Consider the following 26275-nt stretch of genomic DNA (forward strand, 5'->3'; position numbering starts at 1 on the left):
ATAAGAAATGAGTTAGATTAGTTGGTAGAGCATGCATTTGGTTATAATAAAGGTTAGGCGTTCGAATCGTATAGTTTTTTGGCTCCTTCCCTATGACTTTAACACAATCACGTTTTAATAGTTTTTTTTAATATTTGATACACACATACATACATATATATATATATATATATATATATATATATATATATATATATATATATATATATATATATATATATATATATATATATATATATATATATATATATATATATATATATATATATATATATTCAAATTATTTTATCAAATTAATTATGTTTCATATTTTGTTATGAATATTTTTATAAAGTTTCGATTTGTTTTATTTTTCGCCCATATCCAATAATATTTACACCTATATTTTTTAGGTAATGTTTTTATTTATTTTTAAATATCTCTTTTATTTTAATGTTTCGCCTTTACTGGAAAAAAATTGTGAATCCGTCCCTATTTCGCCCCCCCCTCAACAAAATTCCTGGCTCCGTCCCTGCGTCCAGGATTATCAAAATAAAAAATAAATAAATAAATAAACGCGGTGGCAATTTGGTCATTTTTGCATCTAGGTCAAATCTAAGGTGCATGGTTTGTGTGCTTAAGGTGCATGATTTTTGTGCTTAAGGTGTGTGAGTTTTGTGCTTAAGGTTCGTGGGTTTTGTGCTTAAGGTACATGATTTTTGTGCTTAATGTGAGTAGTTGTTAAAACTTAAGGTGTGTGGGTTTTGTTCTTAAGGTGCGTTGTTTTCCTGCTTAAGGTGCGTGATTTGTATAATTAAGGTGCGTCAGTTGTGTGAAACTTAAGGTCAACCATTTTAAAATCTTAGGTGCGTGGTTTGTGTTCTTGAGGTGCTTTGTAGTGTGCTTAAGGTGCATGGTTTGTGTTCTTAAGGTGTTTTGTTTGTGTGCTTAAGATGTGTGGTTTGTGTACTTAAGCTGTGCCATTTTAATGCATAAGGTGGGTCCTTCGCCAGGCCCGGTCCTGGGCAAGGGCAGGCTGGGCTCTTGCTCAGGGCCCCATCCCTAATAGGGGCCATAGGCCATAGATATATAGTGTGTATATATATATATATATATATATATATATATATATATATATATATATATATATATATATATATATATATATATATATATATATATATATATATATATATAAATTCTTTTAATGTTTTCGGCCAAGTTCGCGTATTGCGAAGAAGCCGAAGAAGTCGACGAAGACGGGGAGTTGGAAGACTGGAGGAGACGCCCACCGCCCACGCCGCCTTGCACCTACGCTGCTATTGATTTTCCTCTCAACGGTAAAAATGGAGCCATTGATAAAAGCTCAGATTCCTCAGAAGCAAACTCACCAAACTGCAAATCCATTAAATCACCTTCACTATTCTACAAATCCAAATTTGTTCTCCGTTCACGGTTCACCGGGGCGCCGGGCCTTCCGCCAGACCACCAGTTCTGACCTCCGCAGACCGTAGTTCCGCTTCCACGATTCTGCCTTTGCTGCTTCACCTAATTACCTTCACCACTTCAGTGCTTCACGAGCTCACGGCTTCACCGAATTTCAAATCGGCAAACGGGCAAAGGTAATTTATAAATTCTAATTTCAACTAATTATAAATTTGTCTTTTGCTATTATTATTCTATTAATTAATTTCAACTAATATATCATTTTGAATCTTTTGTAAGATGTATTTTGGTTTTGAATCTTTTGTAATTAGATTTGTTGAATGAATTTTAGCAGAATTGCTAAAAAAAATTGACATCTGGTAGAGTAAGGAATCCAATCAATTAGGTGCATCTGTTGAGTGTAATTAGATTCGTATTACTGTCTGGCTTTAACTCTCTGTAATTTATATTTCAACTTGCTGCAGCTAAGGCCTAAGGAAATACCTAATTTGATGCCGATTGCTGTGAAAAATGCTTGAACAGTAATCTGTAAATTAAAGTTTGTAATTAGGATTTAGGAAGTTTTGTGAATGTGAAAAATGCTTGAACTGTAGTCTGTAATTAGGATTTAGGAAGTTTTGTGAATGTGAAAAATGCTCGAACTGTAGTCTATAAATTAAAGTCCTAATTAGGATTTAGGAAGTTTTGTGAATGTGAAAAATGCTTGAACTGTAGTCTATAAATTAAAGCTGTAATTAAGATTTAAGAAGTTTTGTGAATGTGAAAAATGCTTGAACTGTGTAAATTAATGTCTGTAATTAGGATTTAGGAAGTTTTGTGGAGTGCTAAGTCATAATTCATAAGTGTAATTAGTATTGTGTTATTGCACATTAGAATTTAGAAACTGAATGATGTAATTTACATCATGGAAAATAAATTTTAGAACATGCTGCATTTAAGTTCAATATTTCATAATATAAGGAATTAATATAATCCAATTTTACACAATTACAGGAGGGGAAAGTACTGCATTCTCATCAAATCTTGATTTAAGATATGGCATGTGTTTGTCATAGTCTTAATCTTACTGTTAGTGATATGGCACATTCTTGTATTAAAGCAGTTTCATTTTTTGGAGTTATGCAACGCATTTATGTTTTATTTTCTAGTTCTCCTAAAAGATGGAAAGTTTTACTTGATAATATTTCAAACCTAACTGTAAAATCTTTATGCAATACACGTTGGGAGAGTCGAATAAAAGTGTCAAAGCTATTAGATTTCAAGCTCCTCAAATAAGGTTAGCTTTGTTAGAATTATCTAAATCTAGTGATGATGTCAAGTCAAAGAGTGAAGTGGATAGCTTGGTTAGTGCACTTGATAGTTTTGAATTTTTACTTGGAATTGTTATTTGGTATGAAATTTTATTTGTTATTAACATGGTTAGTAAAAGGTTGCAATCAAAATCTATGTGCATTGAAACTACTAAAAATCAAATTAAGGGTGTAATAGATTTTTTTTGAGAAGTATAGAAATGAAGGGTTTGTTTCTAGTATAAATATTGCCAAAAATATTGCATGTGAGATGAACGTAGATCCTACATTTCCTATTAAACATCGTATTATTAGGAAAAAATAATTTGACGAAAATGATCATGAAGAGGAAATGCAATCACATGAGGAATCCTTTAAAGTTAATTATTTTCTAATTGTTGTGGATATGACAATTGCTTCATTGAATACTAGATTTGAGCAATTAAAGACATTTGAAAATATTTTTGGATTCTTGTATGATTCTAAAAAATTGAAGTCATTAGATAATAATGAATTAATCGAATGTTGTAATAATTTTGCAATTACTTTTTCTCATAACAATGTGTCGGATGTTGATTCAAATGATCTTTTTTCTGAATTAAAAGTGTTACAGATGACTTTGCCAGAAAAGTTGATGTCAGCAATCGAGATTCTTGAGTTTGTCAAAGTTGCAGATTGCTACCCAACGGTTTCTATTGCTTATCGGATTTTATTGATTATACCCGTGACTGTAGCTTCTGCTGAAAGGAGTTTCTCAAAATTAAAATTATTGAAAACATATCTAAGATCTTCAATGTCACAAGAAAGATTAAATGAATTGGCAATATTATGTATTGAGAATGATATCTTAGACAATATTAGTCTTGAAGAGGTCATTGATGACTTTGCATCTAGGAAAACACATAGAAGTTTTTTGTCATAATTAGTTTTGAATTAGTATTGTATTTGTAAAATGTTGAAAAATTTTAAATTTTATTTCAATTTAGTTGGTATTGGTATTTTTGTACTTGTATATAACATTTAAACTTTAATTACAAAAATTTAAATTAACTTCTAAATATCGTATTGGGCCCTTTTTTTTCACTTGCCCCGGGCCTATAAAACTATAGGACCGGCCCTGTCCTTCGCAAAACCGCACAAAACCCTTCCTCGCACCTATATATATAGGGAAGGGATCAGGTGCATTTGTGCCTTCCCGTGTGGTTGTGCGGTAGATTAATGTGCGTGAGTCGCGTGCTTAATGTGCCTGAGATTTGTATTTAATGTGCGTGAGTGTGTAATTTTAATGTGCGTGAGTTTTGTACTTAATGTGCCCGAGTATTATGCTTAATGTGCGTGAAGTTTGTGCTTAATGTGCGTGACTTGAGTTCAGAATTACGAGCTCAGAAGGAAGCAGAACAGAAAGAGAAGGTGGGTGAAGTTTTTCTGATTGTGTGTGAATGGATGGATATATGTAAATGCACATATGGCTGTTCTGATTTTTTGTTAAAAACAAGACAATTCATTCCTCCACCACTTCGAAACAAAAAAACAAGAAAAAAATGCAGCAGTGGATACGCATAATTTTCACATCAGTGGATGAAGAACACACTCACGCACATTAAGCACACAACTCACGCATCTTAGGCACAAGACTCACACACGTTAAGTACAAAACTCACGCACATTAACATTACACACCCACGCACATTAAGTGCAAATCTCAGACACATTAAGCACAATACTCACGCACATTGAGTACAAACCTCACGCACATTAATCAACCGTACAACCGCACGGGAAGCATTCAACCCTATATATATATATATATATATATATATATATATATATATATATATATATATATATATATATATATATATATATATATATATATATATATATATATATATACAGAGAGAGAGAGAGAGAGAGAGAGAGAGAGAGAGAGAGAGAGAGAGAGAGAGAAGGGTTCCAATGAGAACACTTGCTTAGGTGAGAACGTGAGAACAAATCGTGTGCATCCATCTAATATTATTTAATGGTCTAGATCAATCTAGAGCAATTGCGTTCGTACACACTTAATTGCGTTCGCACACATTTAATCGCATTCGCACACACTTAATCTAGATCAATCTAGACCATTACATTTATTAGATTGATGCACAAGATTTGATCTCACAATGTCACATAATCAATATAGATCAATCGCATTTGCACAAACTTAACCGCGTTTGCACACATTTAATCCGCGTTCGCACATCTTTAATCTAGACCATTAAAATTAGTTAGATTGATGCACAAGATTTGTTCTCATGTTCTCACCTAAGCAAGTGTTCTCATATGATGGTTCCAATGAGAACACTTACTTAGGTGAGAACGTGAGAACAAATCGTGTGCATCCATCTAATATTATTTAATGGTCTAGATCAATCTAGAGCAATCACGTTCGTACACACTTAATTGCGTTCGCACACATTTAATCGCATTCGCACACACTTAATCTAGATCAATCTAGACCATTACATTTATTAGATTGATGCACAAGATTTGATCTCACAATGTCACATAACCAATATAGATCAATCGCATTTGCACAAACTTAACCGCGTTTGCACACATTTAATCCGCGTTCGCACATCCTTAATCTAGACCATTAAAATTAGTTAGATTGATGCACAAGATTTGTTCTCATGTTCTCACCTAAGCAAGTGTTCTCATATGATCCTCTATATATATATATATATATATATATATATATATATATATATATATATATATATATATATATATGTATATATATATCAAATGTGGACAACAATATATAGAGGACTGTGAGGACAAATAATGGGCACACAACAAATTACTATCAGGCACACAATTTAATACATAATGGCACACAAGAATACATGTAAGCATCAGGTTTCGAACCCAGGCTCTATTAATTAACAAATGTATGCACGCGACATACAAACTATGGCACACGACTACATTCGGCCATGCACACAACATATAGGCTAATGGCACACACTACAATTGTCCTCACAGTCCTCTATAATATACTTGTCCTCATTTGAACGCAAGTCTATATATATATATATATATATGTATGTATGTATGTATGTATGTATGTATGTATGTATGTATGCATGTATGCATGCATGCATGCATGTATGTATGTGTGCATGTATGTATGTATGTATGCATGTATGCATGCATGCATGTATGTATGTATGTATGTATATCAACTCATGAACTCATATATATAAAATCATATATATGCATACAAGGCTTCGAACTCATATATATAAAATCATATATATGCATACCAGGCTTCTCAGTTCCCAGCTCTCATATGTGAGCTTCATTAAATTTTTATTTTTATTTTATCTCCCAAGTTTCATATGGAACGAAAGATGGAAGGCTGACAAAAGATACCGCATTGATATCTCAACCAAAGAAGCTAACAAGTGATATTCTTTGTTGTTGACCTTTCTTTGAATTCTTATGCCCCAGCAAGTTAGGTTGAGGTTGATAACAAGAAGTAAAAAAATAAATTCCAACATGAAAAATTAGCATCAAGACACCAGTGTTGTTTGTCCGTGTACATTTGCTCGAAATAAACTTCCAAAGGATTCTATACAATAATTTAACTACAGAAGAAATACATATTTGAAGGCTATAATGTACTCTAAATATGAGTGTCATATCAATGCTTCTTGTTAGAGCTATAACTATTGTTACACTGAAGGACGTATCCACAAGTATCGAAATTACCTCAACATGTATGATGTCTTTATAGATGAAAAAAATAGGAAATTGTCCAATAAGAACGTAAAAATAAAAGAATGGAAAAAATAGACCACTCAATGAAACACATTACTATTGAGATTAAAAATAAAAAAAATAAAAAAAAATAAAAAAACATTGTTAACATAACTATATTGTCACCTCATTCTTAAAAAAAAAAAATCATATTGGATAGCACAGTAGAACTGGGAATTAGGATCATCTCGTTTTTGTACTGGAATAGACTCCATGACTACATTTAGTGCCAATCTTCCTTTTTAAGTGATAAACAACATGTAATAAGGTCCCAAAACTTTTACAAAACCAACAATTCCATAGCAAATGGAGATTAACCGGGTGTATCTAGACCATTAAACGGACAGAGAAAGATTGGGCCAGCTTGTGGTTTAGACTAAGTTTTTTTTCCAGAGCAGCTAGATAGGAGTTGGTCTCTTCTTTCCATTTTAATGATATGACATGTTTTTTGTCAACTTCCTAGTTTCACATACAAGTTAGAAAAGATGATTATAAAATTTGATCTTGATACAAATTATTCTATTATATGCTCTGATACCAATTGTCAAATTTAAATATTTAAGAATTAAACATGTGACATGTTCTGATACAAATTTTAATGATGAAGTGATAAATTGCTCTGATATCAATTGTCCCCAACATGCACCTCCTGATTCCATGATCTACGCTTCATTTGCTGGGCAATACAATATACTGACTTGATGGGCACAATTTATAGCGTAAAAGGCTGCTCAGGGCATATCCCACTTTTGAGCCAAAAGCTGATAGACTCGCTACACACAAAGTTTGTGAAAGAATATGAAAATAATGACAAGGCAAAGATTGATGATTTCAGGATATATGTCGTAACCATTAAACATTGTTGCCAATATTTGATAGACGAAGGCATTTGTGAGGCAAGCATATATCATTTTATAACAAAGAAAAGTGATCAAAGAAAAAAAGCTACCAAAGTTAATATTTTAATAATTAAATTTATATTTTATGAGAATTTTAAATTAATATTTTAAAACACATATATACTTACCACAATTATGTTATGTTGGATATTCAAAATTTTTATCTACATAGTATGCTCTAATAACAATTGTTAGATCTAAAAGTTTAGGAATTAAACATGTGACATGCTCTGATATTAATTTTTATGATGAAGTGATAAATTGTTCTGATACTCATTGTCTAGTAATCCTTTTCCAAAATATGATTTTTAATGTGGTTGAAAATATAAAAGTATATATTTTAGCCCAATACTGGGAAATAAAAACGAGAGGTTCATGGCTCTCCAGATCCATCACCCCTCCAACAACACTGTATATAAGTTACTGGATTTTGCATGTTCATGGGATATTCATTAATTTCTTCGAAATCAAAGAAGCAAGCAGCTTTATCCAGTGTTCTTGATCATATATGAATCCAGAGAGCACATAGAACAAAATATATATGTATTTCTCATTTCTTGAGCGGCCAAAGAATGACATTAAAACACATTTCCTAAATCCATTGGAGTGTTAATATACAAAATGATAGTATGAAAAAATAATCGGATTTTTAAAACACAAAAATCCACCAGCTTTTGATATTATCATTGCGATATTGCCACAATTTCCTGCTCAAAACCAACTGAGCGGTGAAATTTGCCGATGGGGCTTAATCGTTTTTCTATTTTTTTGCTTTTGCCGTAAACAATGGTGACCTCAAAACCATCAGCGTTTCCGTATGTAGCACGAAACTAGGCATCCCTTCTTCTTCACACCCGGCTGTTTTGTCAATCATTTCTCCGCTTCCTCCGCAGTGAGTTCCTCCAGTAGCAAACTCTCTCTACAGGCACTCTTCGGGTTTTGGCCCACGGGCTCCGCCGTCTTGGCCGCCTGCGCAAGCAGTGGAGGATTCGAATTCATTAACTCCGCCGCCTCGATGTCTGAGCAAACCTCCGATCCGCCGTTCACAACCGAGTTGTTGCAGACCAACCCTGCTTTCGCCGGAAACTCCCGGCGGCCCGATGTCAACTTCCTTGTTTCACATAAAGTTATAAAAGATATGAATATAAAATCGATCTTGATACAAATTATTCCATTATATGCTCTATACCAATTGTCAAATTTAAATATTTAGCTAGGAATTAAACATATGACATGTTCTGATACAAATTTTCATGATGAAGTTATCAAAAACTCTGATATCATTTGTCCGTAACATGCACTTTCTGATTCCATGATCTCCGCTTCATTTGTTGGGTAATACAATATGGCTGCTCAGAGCATATCCCACTTTCGAGCCAAGAGCTGATAGACTTGCTGCACACAAAATTTGTGGAAGAATATGACAATAATGACAAGGCGAAGATTGATGATTTCAGGATATATGCTGTAACCATTAAACATTGTTGCCAATATTTGATAGAAGAAGATATTTGTAAGGCTAGCATATATTCTTTTGTAACAAAAAAAAAAAAAAAAAAAAAAAAAAAAGCTAGCAAAGTTAGTATTTTAATAATTAAATTTATATTTTATGAGAATTTTAAATTAATATTTTAAAACACATATATACTTACCACAATTATCTTATGTTGGATGCTCAGATTTTTTTGACTGCTTGGTATGCTCTAATTCCAATTGTTGATACCAATTGTCATATTTAAATGTTTAAGAATTAAACATGTGACATGCTCTGATACTAATTTTCATGATGAAGTGATAAACTGTTTTGATACTAATTGTTCAGTAATCTTTTTCTAAAATAGGGCTTTTAATGTGGTTGAAAATATAAAAATATATATTTTAGCACGTACTTTTTGCATATTGAGATTATGACTATTCTTTGAATTAATTTAATTTTTTCTCATATAGAATGTCTTCACTACTCACACAGAAAAATTCATATATAAGTGAACTTTGGATTATATAGAGTGGTAGTGGGTATCAAATTTCTGAAAGTACTATGCAAAATGAATCAAAACAAGCATACCTTTTGACAAAAAAAAAAAAAAAAAAAAAAAAAAAAAAAAAAAAAAAGAAAAAAAAAAGCAATTGGGGCTAAACTGCCGATAAGTGATGAAGACTAAATGGTTCATTCCATCAATGATAATTTTTTTTGAGAAGCACATTAGTAATTGCAAAGGCAAAATCGATGGCCAGCATTAGCATTACGGGGTACCAGGCCACACAAGTCTTCATCTATTTGCCTCTTGATAATTTCTCTACTTTCTGCTTAACAATGAGGCTAAAGCAGGCATTGGAAGCTCTATATAGACTTCTGCTCCCAGGGAAATGAATACAGGCTGAGGTGAGACTAAATTCTCCCAATCACATCACTGCTTTGAGGCTATAAAAAATTGTCATTAGTTTAAAAACATATACTCTCCCTTTCACATTCTTTTGAAAGAAAGTAATGAAAACTATAACAATAGGCATTGAATGATTTAACCAAATACTTTAATCGGAAGCGCTAAAGTACTAACCTAGTTCCATGAGAGATTGATGAAGCTTTTAGCCCTTTCTTCTTCATAACTTCTTTCTTCAGGTTTGTAGAGTGTATTCAGAATACTTTTCCCTCTGGTCTTTCACGTTAGTTTTCACAGTGATAGGATAGGAAAATGCTTATGCCTTTTTATATTGCCTTCTTTGCATAACTTACATTCCAATATTGATTATTGGAATTATGGCAATAATGGCCATAAACCAAATACATTAAGTAGGCTTAAATAGCCCTATTGAAAGCCAGAGAGAGGGGAATAAAAACCCCTGATCTGTTACATATTTTATCCACATTACCTATCACAATGGGATTTTAATTGTCCAGACCACTTAATACATGGACCACAATAAGATTAGAATAAAATATCGATGCCCTTTCTACATCGGAGAAGTACACTGGTAATGACACTTTACGTGTCGGTGACGGTATGGGTTTATCTATTAGTCATGTTGGCCATGCCTCTTTTAATACCCCTTCTAGATCATTTACATTGTCTGATATACTTCACATTCCACGTTTGTCTAATTCTTTATTATCTATTCAGAAGTTTGCATCCGATAATAAAGTCTTTTTTGAGTTTAACCACTCTTTTTTTGTTGTGAAAGATATCAATACCAAGGAAATACTTCTTCAGGGCAATAGTTCGAGGGGACTATACACACTTTCATTACCTAGTTCGTCTCCGTCAGCGTTTATTTCCGCTCGTGCCTCGGCTTCCACTTGGCACAATCGTCTGGGTCATCCTCATAACCGTGTTCTTAGCCATATACTTCATTCTTGTTTGGTTAGTGGGTCTCGTGATAATATTCATTGTCATAATTCTTTATGCAATGCATGTCAATTAGGCAAATCTGCCCGTTTTCCCCTCCCTCGTGTTGCTTCCTCTAGTTCTCAAGTCCTAGATCTTATTTACACAGACATTTGGGGTCCTGCACCCACTTTATCTACTTCTGGCTTCCGTTATTTTGTGATCTTTGTGGATGACTATTCCCGTTATACATGGTTCTTCCCTATGAAATTAAAGTCTGATCTTTATGTCATCTTTGATAAATTTCGTACTCTTGTTGAGCGGTCCTTTAATTACAAAATAAAGGCCATTCAGTCTTATTTAGGTGCTGAGTACAAAAAGTTGCATTCTTCGTTTGTTCAATTAGGAATTCAACATAGACAATCCTGTGCCTATACACATGAACAGAATGGTCGTGTTGAACGAAAACATCGTCACATTGTTGAAACTGGTCTGGCTCTTCTAGCTCATGCCTCTGTTCCTTTGAAATTTTGGGATTTTGCCTTTGAGACTGCTGTCTATTTAATTAACAGAATGCCATCTTCTGTATTAAATAACTCCAGTCCTCATCTCCTGTTACATAAATCCCCTCCTTCCTATCTTTTTCTTCGTGTCTTTGGGTGTTTATGCTACCCTCATCTTCGACCATATAATCGTCATAAGATGTCATACAGGTCTTCTCCATGTGTCTTCCTAGGTTATCCTGAATCCTTTAGGGGGTACAGATGCATGGACTTACATACTAATAAGATTTACACATGCAGGCATATCAGATTTGATGAAGAAGTTTTCCCCTTTGCTAAGAAAACATCTTTGCAGGATCTATCTACTCCGTTTTCTGGACCTTGGGCGGAATCTGTTCTCAGTCATAGCACACCTATTCTTGCCGTGTCCAATGATGAGCCACCAGAACCGCCGCTACCAGCTTCATTCGAACCAGCCGTGGATCCCGGACAGGCTGCCTCGTCGGGTGATCCGGTGGAGCCTGTTGCTCGCCAGCGAGGTCGTCCACGTGGGCGGTTGTAACACCCCAGATTTTTAAGACATTTAAAACTTATAAAATAAAGGTATTATCTCATTAAATCCCAAAACATAATACAAGTGTACGGGGTGCTATGCCACACCTGAGCTGGAGAACCCAGGTGCACAGGCTAACTAACTAATATCCTCAATAATGTAAATGCATAATATGGCACGCAGGCCGAAAGGGGACTAACTACTTCTACGTTCCGAGTACTAGCGCTCTCCAGTGACTTATTCTTCTGTGCCTGAAAGCCAAATATATCTGTTCAGCGAGAGATGCTGGTAACCCACTCCAACGCGTTGAAATACAATACATATAGCAATATATATATAGATATACAAAAACCATTTTGAGCATGAGAATATATCCTACGAACTCTAGCTTTAAAACCGGGAATGACTCGACAGATAAGGCCAGACACAAGCAGCAGTTATAACGAGCATATGCAGTTCACAACAGATAAGGCAGATAAGGCAAAGCATAACAATAATCATAACCCAACATGAACAATCCCCAATATAAATCCCATAGTCACATTCCCCAAGACACTCATCATCACCACTCATCCATATCACAACACATAACACACTTTGTTGGCGCCATAGGACCAATCGCATGCCCATACATGAGGGTCAGCGCATATAGCTCCGACACGGCCCCGCAGCACCCTGCCCCGTATCGCAACACGGAGGGGTCGATCGCAACCGACCGATGAACCGCAGCTCATAAGAATGTGTAATCTGACTGTAGCCAGGAATTCCCATCTAACTACAGCCAGCCTCCGAACCGCAGCTCGGGAAAGAGTCATCTGATTGCAGCCAGGAATTCCCATCTGACTACAACCAGCTTCTGGACCGCAGCCCAGGATACCGTCATCCGACTACACCCAAGAATTCCCATCTGACTGTAGCTGGCTTCTGAACCGCAGCTCAGGAGTAACCAATCCGATCGCAACCGAATTGGGACAACACGCACACATAACACATAGCAAGCACATGCAACCCACATTACACATTAGGAATGGGGAGAAAACGTATAATAAAACCTATGCGTGATCCATCACTTACTAAGAATAGTCCTAAAGGGTTCATACTCCTTCCACCTAGGTCAACGGGATACCAATTCAACTAGCATGCAATATAATAGACTCATAAACCTACGAACGGTACCCGAAATATCAAACTAGACATAGGCACGACAAATGGGGTCCGTTGGGACACCACGGGGGTCGGGGAAACATCCAACGGGGAAGCCGGGGTCCCGAGTTGGGGAAAATTCCAGCGGGTAGCCGGTGGGTGGTGGGCCACCCGCCAGTTTCTACTGTTCCGGCAGCGGGTCGCCGGCGGGCAGCTGCCCGCCCGCCGGCCGCCCGCTGCCAGGCGGCGGTTTACGGCAATGGGTAGGTGGCGGGTCCCCTACCCCCCACTGACTCTTTTCACACACGTTACGCCCCGGGAACCGTTGTGGAACCCGAAACCATGCTTAGACACTTTACAACGCAATTAACGACAACACGTAGACAATTAACGGATCAAATACGAGAAACGAACGGCACATAACCTATCATGCTTTTCTAAACATAATCAACACCCAAACATGCGAATTCCCACCCGATAATCCAAGAATAAGATCATACGATACAACCTAGGGTTCTAATCACTTTTATATCAACGAGAATACGATTCATCTTCTAGTTGCAAGATTCGGTAAGAATAACACATAAACATCGAGGATGCCAATTAATCATCAAGAACATCATAATCATCAAGAACAACACATAATCATCAAAATCCCAATTAATCATCAAGAACATCATAATTATCAAGAAACTCCCAATATCAAGATTATCAAGATTCCCCATGGAATCATCAAATCAACATCAATAATAATTACCATAATTTCGCCATTCACAATAATATGGGGGAAACCCTAAGGGGAAATCATAGCTATGAAAATAGGTTTTGTTGAGACATGGGTTAGCTCTTAGCCTTAATTAATTCCTTGACTATGAAGGATCTTTCTTTAAGCTTTCTTGCTTTCTTGATTTCTTCTAAGGGAATTCTTGGAGCTCTCCTGGGGTAATGGAGCGTCTAGGCGTGTGGGGTGTTCCGGGTGTCTCCTAAGTTCCCTATTTATACATTTAAGACTCCTAATTAGGGCCTGAATGGTACGGGTTTACTAATTCTATTCCTTATAGGATTCAGGGACTTGCTTAAGGGATAAGGGTCCATATTAATTAAAGCGGATCCTAATCACAATCTGAATAGTAAAAGGCCTACTTTCTTTATTCCTAATAGATAACTAGATCTAGGATTCCTAATTAGGATCTGAATAGTAAAAGGTTTACTATCCTTATTCCTAATAGGCTTAAGCCTCTAATTTAGGCAAGGGTCCACGGTTTACGGTGGACCCTATTAATTAATTAAAGGGGAACTTAACATAATTAATCATATTTAATTATTATTAGCGGGATTAATTAAATAATTAATCCAGGATTAAAGGCCGTAACACGGGGTGTTACAGCGGTCCACCAGGCCCAATGTTCGTACTCACTCTATGGCCACTCGCAGCAACACAGATGCTCCTCTTTTTGCTCTAGCAGCTCAAGTGCATCCCACGGAACCCACATGTCACTCTCAAGCTGTCAAATATCCTGAGTGGCGTGAAGCCATGGACCAAGAATTCAATGCTCTCCTGCATAACCACACATGGTCTCTAGTTCCACCCACTGCAGGTATGAATATTATTGGTTGTAAATGGGTGTTTCGTACGAAGAGAAAGGCTGATGGTGCTATTGAAAGGCATAAAGCTAAACTGGTTGCGAAAGGTTTTAATCAGGTTCCAGGCAAAGACTTCTTTGACACATTTAGTCCAGTGGTAAAGCCTACGACTGTAAGACTCCTTTTATCTCTAGCTTTATCATCTGGGTGGTCTATCAAACAACTAGATGTTCATAATGCTTTTCTGAATGGTAATCTGGCTGAAACAGTTTATATGAAGCAACCCCTGGTTATATTGATGCTAACTTCCCGAATCATGTTTGTTTGTTAAAAAGATCTCTGTATGGGTTAAAGCAAGCTCCCAGAGCCTGGTTTGTTAGTATAAGTTATTATTATTATTATTATTATTATTATTATTATTATTATTATTATTATTATTATTATTATTATTATTTCCTTTGTATGTTTTATATTGTGTGGCTTAGATAGCTTGACTTAGTTTATCTATTTGTTAGGATTAGTTAGAGTTAGATATACTCTGTAATCCTGATGTTACGATCAATTAACGAAAACCTTTTCCAATCTGGTTTAATCAACTACGTACGTTCTTACTATCAGTTGGCTTTCAAGCATCCAAAACAGATGTCTCTCTGTTCTATTACTCTAAAGACTCTGCTTTGGTTTATCTATTGGTGTACGTGGATGACATTCTTGTAATGGGAAGTGATCAGGGTATTATGTCTCAACTCTTGTCCAAACTGTCTGCTACATTCAAAATTAGAGATCTTGGTGAACCAAATTTCTCTCTGGGCATTGAAACAGTTAAGAGTGACAATGCGATTATTTTATCTCAACAACGGTATATGAATGATATTTTAAAACGGGCTGGAATGTCTGAATGAAAACCCCTTTCTACACCTATCTCTATCTCGAAAACTGTCCCCTTCAATTCAGATCTATATGATGATCCCACACAGTACAAGAGTCTAGCTGGAGCACTGCAATATCTCACTGTCACACGACCTAGCCTATCCTTTGCAGTTAATCAGTTATGCCAACATATGCATGCTCCCACCATGTCACACTGGGAGCAGCTCAAACGGGTATTCAGGTATGTTATGGGAACAGTTGATCATGGTTTGCGCATACAACGATGCTCATCTAGAGACATTCATGCCTTCTCTGATTCTGATTGGGCTGGTTGTCCTAAGGATCAAAAATTCACGAGTGGTTTTGCTGTTTTCTTGGGGAGTAATCTTATATCCTGGGTTTGCAAGAAACAGAGAACTGTTGCTAGGTCATCCACTGAGGCTGAATACAAAGCTTTTGCAGATGTTTGTGCTGAAGTTCTATGGATTATGTCATTACTGCGTGAGATACAGATTCTGAGTATTTCCATTCCAAAATTATGGTGTGATAATCTAGGAGCTACATATATGAGTGCCAACCCAATCTTTCATGCGCGCACCAAGCATGTGGAGATTGATTATCATTTTGTTCGTGATCGAGTAGCTTCGGGCGATATTCAAGTCAACTTCATCTCCACAAAGGATCAACTTGCTGATATCTTCACCAAAGCTCTGCCTGGACCTAGATTTTCTTCCCTAAGAGACAAACTACAGGTTACTAGTATAGACTGTGCTTGAGGGAGAGTATTAGGACTCTATGTATCTGAGTCTGTTTAGAACTTCTTATCCTTGTCACACTGTGACTCTCTACTTCTTATCCTTGTCACACTGTGACTCTCTATTGTATATATTCACATCATCTGATCTCATTGTAATTAAGTTCAGAAAATATAATACAATCAGTTCTCATCATTTAGTGTTTAAGTTTGCATAATAAAGTTGATGATAATTATGAAAATGCTACTGTATTTTTTTTTAATTGATTTGATTTACATTATCCAATTTTTTCAATGTAAGGCTAATATTGATTCTTTTGCTATTTTTTTTCTAAATATTTAATTCAGATTTTTTTGAGTAATGGTAAATTATATTATTATACCTCAGACTACAAATACACGGGACATACTCTGATTCAAAAGGAAATTCAAGTTCCATCAAGATAATGGTGGGATACAAAATTAAACGCCTACAATCGGTAAGGGAAATGACTTAAACAACTAGTAGGCCATAAATAAGTGGATGGGTACTATTTTATCAAATAGAGAAATAGAGGTCCATCCAGATGACTACTAATTAACAAAGCATAAAATGTGAGTACTAAGTATAAAAGAAAACTTGAAACCTCCCCTATAAAACAAAAAAGATGGGAAGATAATCATGCTAGTAGCCATCTAGATAGCAATCAATCAATCAGGAATAGCATGAACAAAAAGTCAGCAACAAGAAAGAAACCAAAAAAAAAAAAAAATACCCTACATACTCGGACCAAAATAGGAATAACATGGGGACAATCAAACCAAAAAAAAAAAAAAAAAAAAAAAAAAAAAAGGCAAAATTAAAGCCAAAAAAAAAAAAAAAAAAAAAAAAAAAAAAAAAAAAAAAAAGACCGAACAAAAGAGAGAGAGAGACAGGAACTGCAAAGGGGCAGTCCACACCAAAGGGAAACTAGAAAACAAAGGCAACAATAACAAAAAAGACAACAAGAAAGAGCAACTAAAAGCAAACAAAGGAAAGAAAACCAAAGGACCACCAAGGCAAGAGAAGGTGGATCGCAGAACACAAGAAAGCAATCAAGATAGAAGAGTGCCCCAATAATAAAGAAGAGGGGGAAGGGAGAATGAAGTAGTACAAGACAAACAAGAAGGAAAAGTATAGAAACAAATACATACACGGGCATACCTCAGAAAGAAAAAAAAAAACTATTTTTTTGTTAGAAACACAAACCAAAGTAGAAAGAGAAATCATGAATACAAATACACGCGGCATACCTCAGAAAGAAGGAGCCAGAACAAAAGAGAGAGAGACAATCGAAACTGCAAATAGGGTGATCCGCACCAAAGGAAAATCAGATAAACAATGCAACAAAAAACAAAAACAAGAACAAAACAAAAACAAAACAAAAAAAAAACAAAACAAAACAAAACAAAAAAGCAAAAAATAAAACAAAACAAAAAAGAGCAACCCAAAGGTGGACAAAGGAAAGAAAAACAAAGGGCCACCAAGCAAGAAAATGTGGATAGCACATCACAAGAAAACAACAAAGACAAACAAAAAAAAACCCCAAAAACTAAAGAAAAGGGGGAAGAGTGAACAAATCAGTACAAGACAAACAAGAAGGGAAAGAACAGAAACAAATACATAGGGCATACTCTGAAAAGAAGACAACAATTTTTTTTTTTTTTTGGGACAAAGACCCTCAATGAGAGGGGTACAAGGCAAACATAATTCAATACACTTATTTCTTAATAAGGATAACTAACGTAGGGCCAAGTAAAGGGCTTTCACCATGAATCACGGCATTTTTTAGCCAGAGGTGATAGATAGTACAAAAAAGGCTAATAGAATGATCTTAAAAGGAAACCGAGTGCTATTTCGCAATCTATTGATCCACGAAACTACAGATGCCTATAGTTTTTCTTTCTAGACCGAACTCCGTTTGCACTTTCATCCCAGACCTGCAAAGAAAAGCGACAATGAAAAAAAAAATGAGAAGAAGCCTCCAAGGAAATGTTATAGAGTGAACAAGCTAAGTCATATCAAATATATAATAGAGTAATATCTCTTTCATGGCAAGTCTTCTCTCAAACAAAGCGATCGGCAAAATATCAAACTCAATCATCATGGAGTCATTCTTAACACACTAAGAGGTGGAGCTAAATTTAGCTTGAAATTTGTCCCTAACACTGGCCAAATTCTTAAGCAAAGGGGAATCTGACTTCTTAGAGTTCTACTCCCACATATCCTTGTTGAAAAGACAGTATGTATGTATGTATCTATCTCACTCACGAGGAATCTTTTTTAGAGTGGATGTCCCACAACAACTTGGCAAGAAATGTCAAATTCCAAGTGTGGAAGTCATGAATATTCATACCATCGTCAGAAATTGGAAGGCATATAGTATCCCAAGCAACCATAGCTTGTATATCCCTTCCCCACGCCCCCAACCCCTCCCCCCACATTCCCTACATAGGGAAACAACATGGTCAACCATTGTTCGACCTGTTGGTTACTAATAAATTGAACTTATTTGATTCATTGTAAGTAATTGCTTGGTTTGATACATTTTTTGAAAGTTCAAGGCCTAATTAATTTATCATTTAAAGTTCACGAGCAACTCAATTAGTTCTTGAGTAGTAAATTGTGAGCATGACCACATAATTAAGTTCAAGCACAAGTTCTCTCACCTAATTAATGAACCAAATGAGTTACCGTAATTACCCCTCCACGATTTTACTATTCTATTAATTTCTAGAGATGAGAGAATTTTGTCTTTTGTGGATAAGGACACATAATCTTGTGATAGTCTGGTAGATGTGAATTGCCATAAAAGCTCGGTTATAATATAAATTTGAAAAATACAATTTAAAAAAAAGGTCAACATAGTCAAAGTCAACTCACGATAGTTCAAAAAGAAAATATCGCCGATCAAATCTTCCACTTGTCGGCAATTACAATCTAAGAACTTTCAATACGACGTCGGTTCAGAGGTGATCGATTCTGTCAAGGGGTTCGAGTGATGGCGGCGGCGGCGGCTATTGGCGGCGGAAATGGAGGAGGAGGAGCGCCGGAAGCACCAAAGATCATATGGAACGAGAGATCGCAAAGGTTCGAAACAGAGGACAAGAAAGCGTATTTGGAGTACGAGCTGAAACACGGCGGCACAACCATGGATATCCTCCACACCTACGTTCCGCCCAGCAAGCGCGGCCTCGGCCTCGCCGCTATTCTCTCGGAATCGGCTTTTTCTCACGCCAAGTCTCACTCCCTCTCCGTTATCCCGTCCTGCTCTTATATCTCCGATACTTTTCTTCCTCGGAATCCCTCGTGGAATTCCGTCCTGTACAAACCGGATACCAAATCAAATATCTGAACCGGATTTCTGGTTCTCCATGGAACCGTTAAGGTCCGCCCTCCTAATCTCTCATTATAGATGTCTTTGGATTCAGATTTTTTGAATCTGTAGTTGTGTCATATGATTTTCTGTTTTGTTGATTTTTATTGGAATGAGAATTGGATAAACTGTTTAGTGCTTGATAAACTGCAGAATTTTGTGCTTTTTGAATAGTTATGGAGATAAGAAACTATGCAGGACAAACATTTCTCCTGAGACAAAATCTCAACAGCATATTGCAATGCAAAAACTATGATGATCAATCACATTTTTCATTTCATTTTGTTAGGTTGATGGATATGATTTTGTAAAGCCCTTTTGAGAACCTATGATAAACGAGAATCCTCTTTAGAAACGATTTTCGTTTTCCAAATCAAGAAGGGCAAGACATTTAGTAACAAAGAATCATTTCAAATCATGATAAGCTAAAATTGTTTTGCAGGATGGGAATAAGGGCCTTTGGCCCTGTTTCTCTCTGAACTTCACATACATTGATGGTCCAGTATTCTAGCCCTCTTCATTGGCCACTGTTATGCTTGCCCAACATGCAATTGTTTGAATTCTCCTTCTAAATTTCTTGCTATTAAATATATTAGCTCACTTCAATATGTTCTTTTTCTTGATGATCCATGGACTCATTAATTGGTTGTTGTCATGATTTCCCCAGCTCACCATTATGTAAATCATTTCTTACACAGATTATTCATACACTCCAAGAGCTGTTATTGTTGGTGGCAACTGATTTCTGCTGCAGGAGCATACAAGCTGCCTAAGTTATGATAGAAACCTAGGAGGCACTGGTGAGAGTTAAATTCTCTTGTTTTGTCTTTGAATGGATCTTTTAATAACTGTGTAGCAGATGATGCTTAAGTTTTATGGCAATCAACATGATCATATTGCATAAATCAATAAATGAAGAGATATTCGAATTACTTGCCCATATAAGACGAAATCCCTCGTCCCAAGGGTCTTTATAGGATTCTGTAGGGATAAATGATGGTGATTCAGTGGCCATTTAGGTAGGAGGATCGATATATGCCTGATGCCCACAAGGAGTCACCACAAGAAGGTAAAACTCCTTTATTGTGGCGGCCAGACTCGATCCTGCATTTTTGCCTATAATTTGTCAATCAAGAACCAACTGAGCTACTCGTGAGGGCGAAATATTCCAATTACTGATTCTTACCAGCTAACCCATAATTTGATTTGAATTCTATGCATCACTGTGTGTGTATAAGTTTGGTAAATAAAATCTTGAACAGACACAATTTGACTGCTCACCAGAAATAAAGCATAGCTGTCATGTAGTTCTTCATTCTCATAGTGCAATTTGAAAATACTGCAACCTTATGATTGCTTTAATGACTTTTTTTTCACAATTTAGCCTTCATTCTTGAACTTGTTGACCACGGTTAGTAATGAAGTTTTTCCTCCCACTTTTTTTTTTTTTTTCTTCCTCTTAAATCGCACTCTAACTTCACAACTTACCGGTTGGAAACATAAAAATATAGATTACTAAATTCCATTACATGGATGATTTAAAAAAAAAAAAAAAAAAAAAAAAAAAAAAAAAAAAAGGTCAAAATAGTCATTAAAGTATACACAAAATTATGATTGAGCTATTCAACTTTAATAAATGTAATTGGCTCACTGAAAGTTAAAATTAGGCAATTAAATCAAAATTGACATGTACTTTCTATTGACGTAGAGTTAACCTTGTAAAGAATCGTGAGTATTTTAAAATAAAATTTATTAAAAATAATTTAAAAATGTATTTTAATAATTTAAATAAATAAATTTTAAAAAAACAAAAATAAAAAGGAAAAATCCAATCCCCTCTCGCCTTCATCTTATATCATGGACCAGGATTCACATAACATTATGGACTCTAGATTGAAACAACGAGGTACAAAATTCATACTCGTAAGGTACAGAATTTCACAACGCAAGGCACAAAAAATCACAACACAAGACACATACACATGTTGTATATTTACTTATTTTTCAAATTTGATTTAGATACATAATTTGTATTCATAGACACAAAATTTCACAATACAAGATACGGAAATTCATTACAATTTTTTTTAAATACTCATGATTCTTTACAAGGTAGTATATGTTCTATACTTTCTCAATCTTTTTCAGACCAAAGAATCAATGTCTCACCACTGGGGTTCGATTCTGTGACCACTCATTTAGAATGGTAATAGAGGTGTCATCATACTACATGATAGTTGGCCAAAAATTCATAACATATAAGACACAGTTACTAATTTCTTTCCGATACAGAATTCATACTCTTAAGTTTTAGAATTTCATAACACAAGACACAAAAACTTACAACATAAGACACATACACATGCACTAAGGTCCACAATGCATTGTGAACCCTAGTCCATGATATAAAGATTGCAGGAAGGGGGTTGGTTTTTTCCCTTTTTAAATTTTATTTTATTTAAAATTATTTTTAAAAATGACTTTTTTAATGGGTTAATTGCCCATGTCAACAGAAATCGGGAGTACAAACTGTATTAAAGGTCAATGGTTGCACTTGGTAGGAAATAAAAATATGAGGTGAAATTTCATTAGCAACCCAACCCTGATCAACTAGGGTCGCGGGTCGCTAAGGAGTAAAGGGAAATTTGTTTTGATGTCTGACTGTAAAGAATGTATTGTCATTCTAACGATCTGTATTATAAACATTTCTGCTTATAATTAATGAATTAGCCTTTTATTTTCAAAAAAAAAAAAAAATAGTAACAGTAAAAGTTTGCATGTTTTAGATATCCCCTTTTATCTTACTTTACATGAACATCTATTTATGATCAAAAAAAAAAAAAAAAAAAAAAAAAAAAAAAAAAAAAAAAAACCTTGAAACGTTGTACTAAATATTAATCAAAATGACGGAAAGGTTATATCATATATGACATTATGATCTATTGAGGGGTTTATCTTGACAAAATGTAACATGTCATTGACCTTTGTTATGTGCCAAATACAGTGAGAGAAAGTGGAAAGAATGTTGGCACACAGACAAAAGAGAGTGAGGAAATTAAAAGTTGAAAGCATATGGGGATCCATCCAAGATCTGATCAAATGCATGAAAGGGGGAGGAAACTATCATCATTAGTTATGAGGAAATTAAAGACGGATTTAATTGATAATTGTAAGTGGACCAGAAAGACAGTAGTACAAACATTGTTTGTCTGTCCAGCCTCAGGAAATGCTAACATGATTACATTGTTAACATGCCCTAGCCTAGCTGGCTATCTAGCTATTCTTCATTCTACTTCAAACCGACACAACACACAAATTGACTTGCAAAAAAAGCTAGCTTTTGATGTGGTTTGATCTTGCTAGAGCAATTCTCCAAGCTCCATCATTGTATCAAAGATTAAACATGCATCCATTGCTTGAATGATCTTGCTTGAAATTGCACTCAAAGTCGAAAATATATAACTCATAAGAAGATAAATCTAAGAGCACCCTTAACAGTAATTTTTTGCTCAATTTTTGCAAGGTTGCAGAGAGATCAAGGAAGTACGACAAAGAACGTGAGAGTTATTGCAATAGAGGGGGGTTTTGTGGGCTCTACTAAATTAAAAAATAATAATAAAAAACAAAAAAAAAAAAAAAAAAAAAAAAAAAAAAAAAAAAACAGAGCTAGTTGGTGCACGTCTTGCGCACTAGTAGCGCCAATGTGACCTCCAACTGACTACTTGTTGGACTTACTATGAAACATTGAATCTATATAATCTCTAGCGTTTGATGGTAAATAAATTTTTAAAGCTTTATGTAAGATTAGATTCAAAGACTTACATTATGATAGGAATTTGGTTTTGAGCATGTGGGGGCTAGGTTTGGTTGGAGACCCTATTTGGGTTACGATGTTTATTTCTTTCAACTCGGGGATATTGTGATTTTTGAGTTATTGAGTTGTGCATATACCACTAATTATTTTGGTTTGTAATTATTTACTTTTATTTTGTATTCTCTGTTGTGTTATAATGTTACATTTTTAGTCTTTTTATCCTAACATTTTTCGTATGTTTTTGTTAACTATTCTCTAGACTAGATTGGTTTGACTTAATTACTTAATTGAATATAATTTTGTAAACATCAACCCAGAGACAAACATGAGACATCAACAAACGACTAACGAGAGTAGCGAGAGATGTTAGCCAGATCAGAGTAAAATACTAAAAACTTAATATCAAGTCACTCAAAAATAGGTTTCAACATTACATAATACTATTGGTCCTGTTTGGTAAAACAGTTAGCTTATAAGCCAAATTTAATTTATTTGATCACTATTAGCTGTTTAATTTGGTTAAACAATCAATATGAGTGTTTGATCAATTAGCTTTTAAAAAAATAACTTTTTGTAACAGCTTATTGCTCTAAAATGCTAAAATTCAAAAAGCTACTCAAAACAACTCCGATAAGTTTTTTGATAAAGTCATTTTACATGTAATCAGCTATCAGTTAATTTACTAAACACTTTTCTACAATCAGCTAATGTTATCAACTAGTCAAACACACTAACCTAATCGGTTAACAGGTATCAACTAACAACTATTTACCAAAGAATCACATACTGTATAGACTTGAATTGGATTGGGTTATATGATACAACAGCCCTCTAATTTGGTTGTGATAGTGAGTAGTGATGACTTTCAACGTTGTGTTGTGCTTTAATTATGATCACTTTTATTTAAATGTGAATTGAAGACAAAAGCTGAAATGTCCAAACTTCAACTCCACTATCATTCTAGATGCTGCCCTACATATATACCAACTTAACGTGGTCACAATATCACATTACCTTAATATATATATATATATATATATATATATATATATATATATATATATATATATACTTTTTTAATTGTGACAACGACAATATATAATTTTCCAAAAAAATGTCATTAATTATTATAAATGGTCTTTTTTTTGTTACTTTAATATGTACTTCTCTTTATTTTTAAAATGTTTTTTGGGGATAGTCAAGTACTTTTATTATTGACTGGTTATTATAAAACCACTTCCCTCATTGGTATGAAATTATTTTTAGCGCTTGGTATTCATGTGGTAAATGGTAGGTAATGACACAGGGTCGAAATCTGGTAATCACAATGTGAGAGTTGTACTTAATGTTGTGGGCTCCTTGAGAGTATTCGACAGTGAACATTCAATATAAGAAGTTGTTGCGTTACTGTAATTTATCTCTCCACCGTTCTATCGCGTCAAAGTATCGGACTATGAGAATCCTTGAAACAAGTCAGTGAGGGACCGAGGGATTTTATCTTTAGTGGGCAATGAAACTATGTTTAGGTGGTTGCATTAGTTGCGAGTTACTGTCACCTTTAGAAGGCTTTTTTTTTTTTTTTTTTTTTTTTTTTTTACAAAGTTTTGCGAGTACAAATATTGTTGTGGATGCAAATTTTCATTTTAATCTTCGTACTTGAATCAACTTGAGCCAGTTATCATTGACCAAATTGAGACGTACACACAAAGACGAGAGATAAAATGTAAATCTATATATGTATGTAGCTTATCTAAAAAGGTATGTAATTTACCAACAAAACTTAACGGGTAGCTCAAGTGACAAATGAGTTCTCTTTGTAGGGATGAATTTCGGGATAACCTAAGTTTGATTTCTGTAAGTGACAATTCTCTCTGGGCCAGCTCCTATATCTCTCGGAGCGAGCAGGGATTAAGCGGACAGTGAAAGACCCAAAATACCACATGGTAAACACCCAAAAAAATTTAATTTACCATCAAAACACAAGGAGAGGCCAGGCCAATGGTACATGTGTTGAAACAGTAGCTAACAAGCTCTTCCCACAAATCATCACAAAGCAGGCTTCTTCATACAAAAAGGAATTTCTTCAATATCAAATGCTATTGCAATTTCCTTTTGCCTAGTCTAGACAAATGCCATGATTACCACCTACATTTAAAAAGTCAATTGCCCATCCAAAGGGCTGAAAAAGTGAAAAATACAAATACCAACAAAAAAAAAAAAAAAAAAAAAAAAAAAAAGCAATAAACTATAAACCAAAACGTATCATAAAGGAACAACATAACTCAACCAAGTTAATAAGACTGGTATGTTGGCAATCACAATGCTAGAAATTTGACTTCCAGTGAAATCATTCTATTGATGGTTTTTTTGATTTGAGTCAATCACTTATGGGCAGCCTAAGCTCATTTACCTCATTGTAGTCGAGTTTACTTGATAAACACTCTCGGACAATAATTGCAAGTTTCTATAGTCATTCAAAAAAATTAAAAAATTAAAAAAATAAAAAAACATGTCATAAAGTCTGAAACCTTTGGAGACATAGTCATTGCATGGTTTTAGCCTTTTAGGTTCAAATCTCACTCAACAAAGAAAGAAAAGCTTTGGTGGTTGGGTTCTCCACCCCCTTCAAATCCATTCAACCCATCCACACTTCATCTCATACAAATCAGAGAGTCTATCATCTCAGCTTTTGCAGATTTCTTGGAATTCAATCTATCTGATCTGCAGCTTAGTAACATTGGAGACTGATCGTCTGGAGAATGCATTATCTTCTTCAAAAAGTGTTGGTTTTTGACACTACTGCTGGATTCTTCACTCTACTTCTTCTCCCATCTTTCACTGCCTGCAGCTTATCATCATCAAAAGAATTTCAAGAAAACAGCCAATTAATCAGCATCAAACAACATGTAAACAAGGTAT

At 35.0% G+C, this 26275-nt stretch overlaps 1 protein-coding gene and 2 long non-coding RNA genes across 3 annotated transcripts in view; 2 read left to right on the forward strand and 1 right to left on the reverse strand.

Annotated features, from left to right (window-relative positions):
- LOC109184584 lies at positions 1 to 20225 on the forward strand. Its single transcript, XR_002054819.1, has 3 exons — positions 1 to 11; positions 7404 to 7409; positions 19760 to 20225. It is a non-coding gene; the product is annotated as an uncharacterized LOC109184584 (long non-coding RNA).
- LOC109184583 overlaps positions 19561 to 26275 on the reverse strand; it is a 17453-nt gene continuing 10738 nt past the window's right edge. The window contains exon 3 of the long non-coding RNA XR_002054818.1: positions 19561 to 19680. This is a non-coding gene — a long non-coding RNA (uncharacterized LOC109184583). The remainder of the gene's footprint in view (positions 19681 to 26275) is intronic.
- The window catches only part of LOC109184579 (cytochrome b561 domain-containing protein At4g18260-like), a 3845-nt gene continuing 3492 nt past the window's right edge, over positions 25923 to 26275 (forward strand). Inside the window, exon 1 of the mRNA XM_019334600.1 lies at positions 25923 to 26271. Coding sequence (XP_019190145.1) covers positions 26116 to 26271 — 156 coding nt within the window. The 5' untranslated portion in view covers positions 25923 to 26115. The remainder of the gene's footprint in view (positions 26272 to 26275) is intronic.

The sequence above is a fragment of the Ipomoea nil genome, unplaced genomic scaffold (genome assembly GCF_001879475.1).
Source record: "Ipomoea nil cultivar Tokyo-kokei standard unplaced genomic scaffold, Asagao_1.1 scaffold1264, whole genome shotgun sequence".
Lineage (NCBI taxonomy): Eukaryota > Viridiplantae > Streptophyta > Magnoliopsida > Solanales > Convolvulaceae > Ipomoea > Ipomoea nil.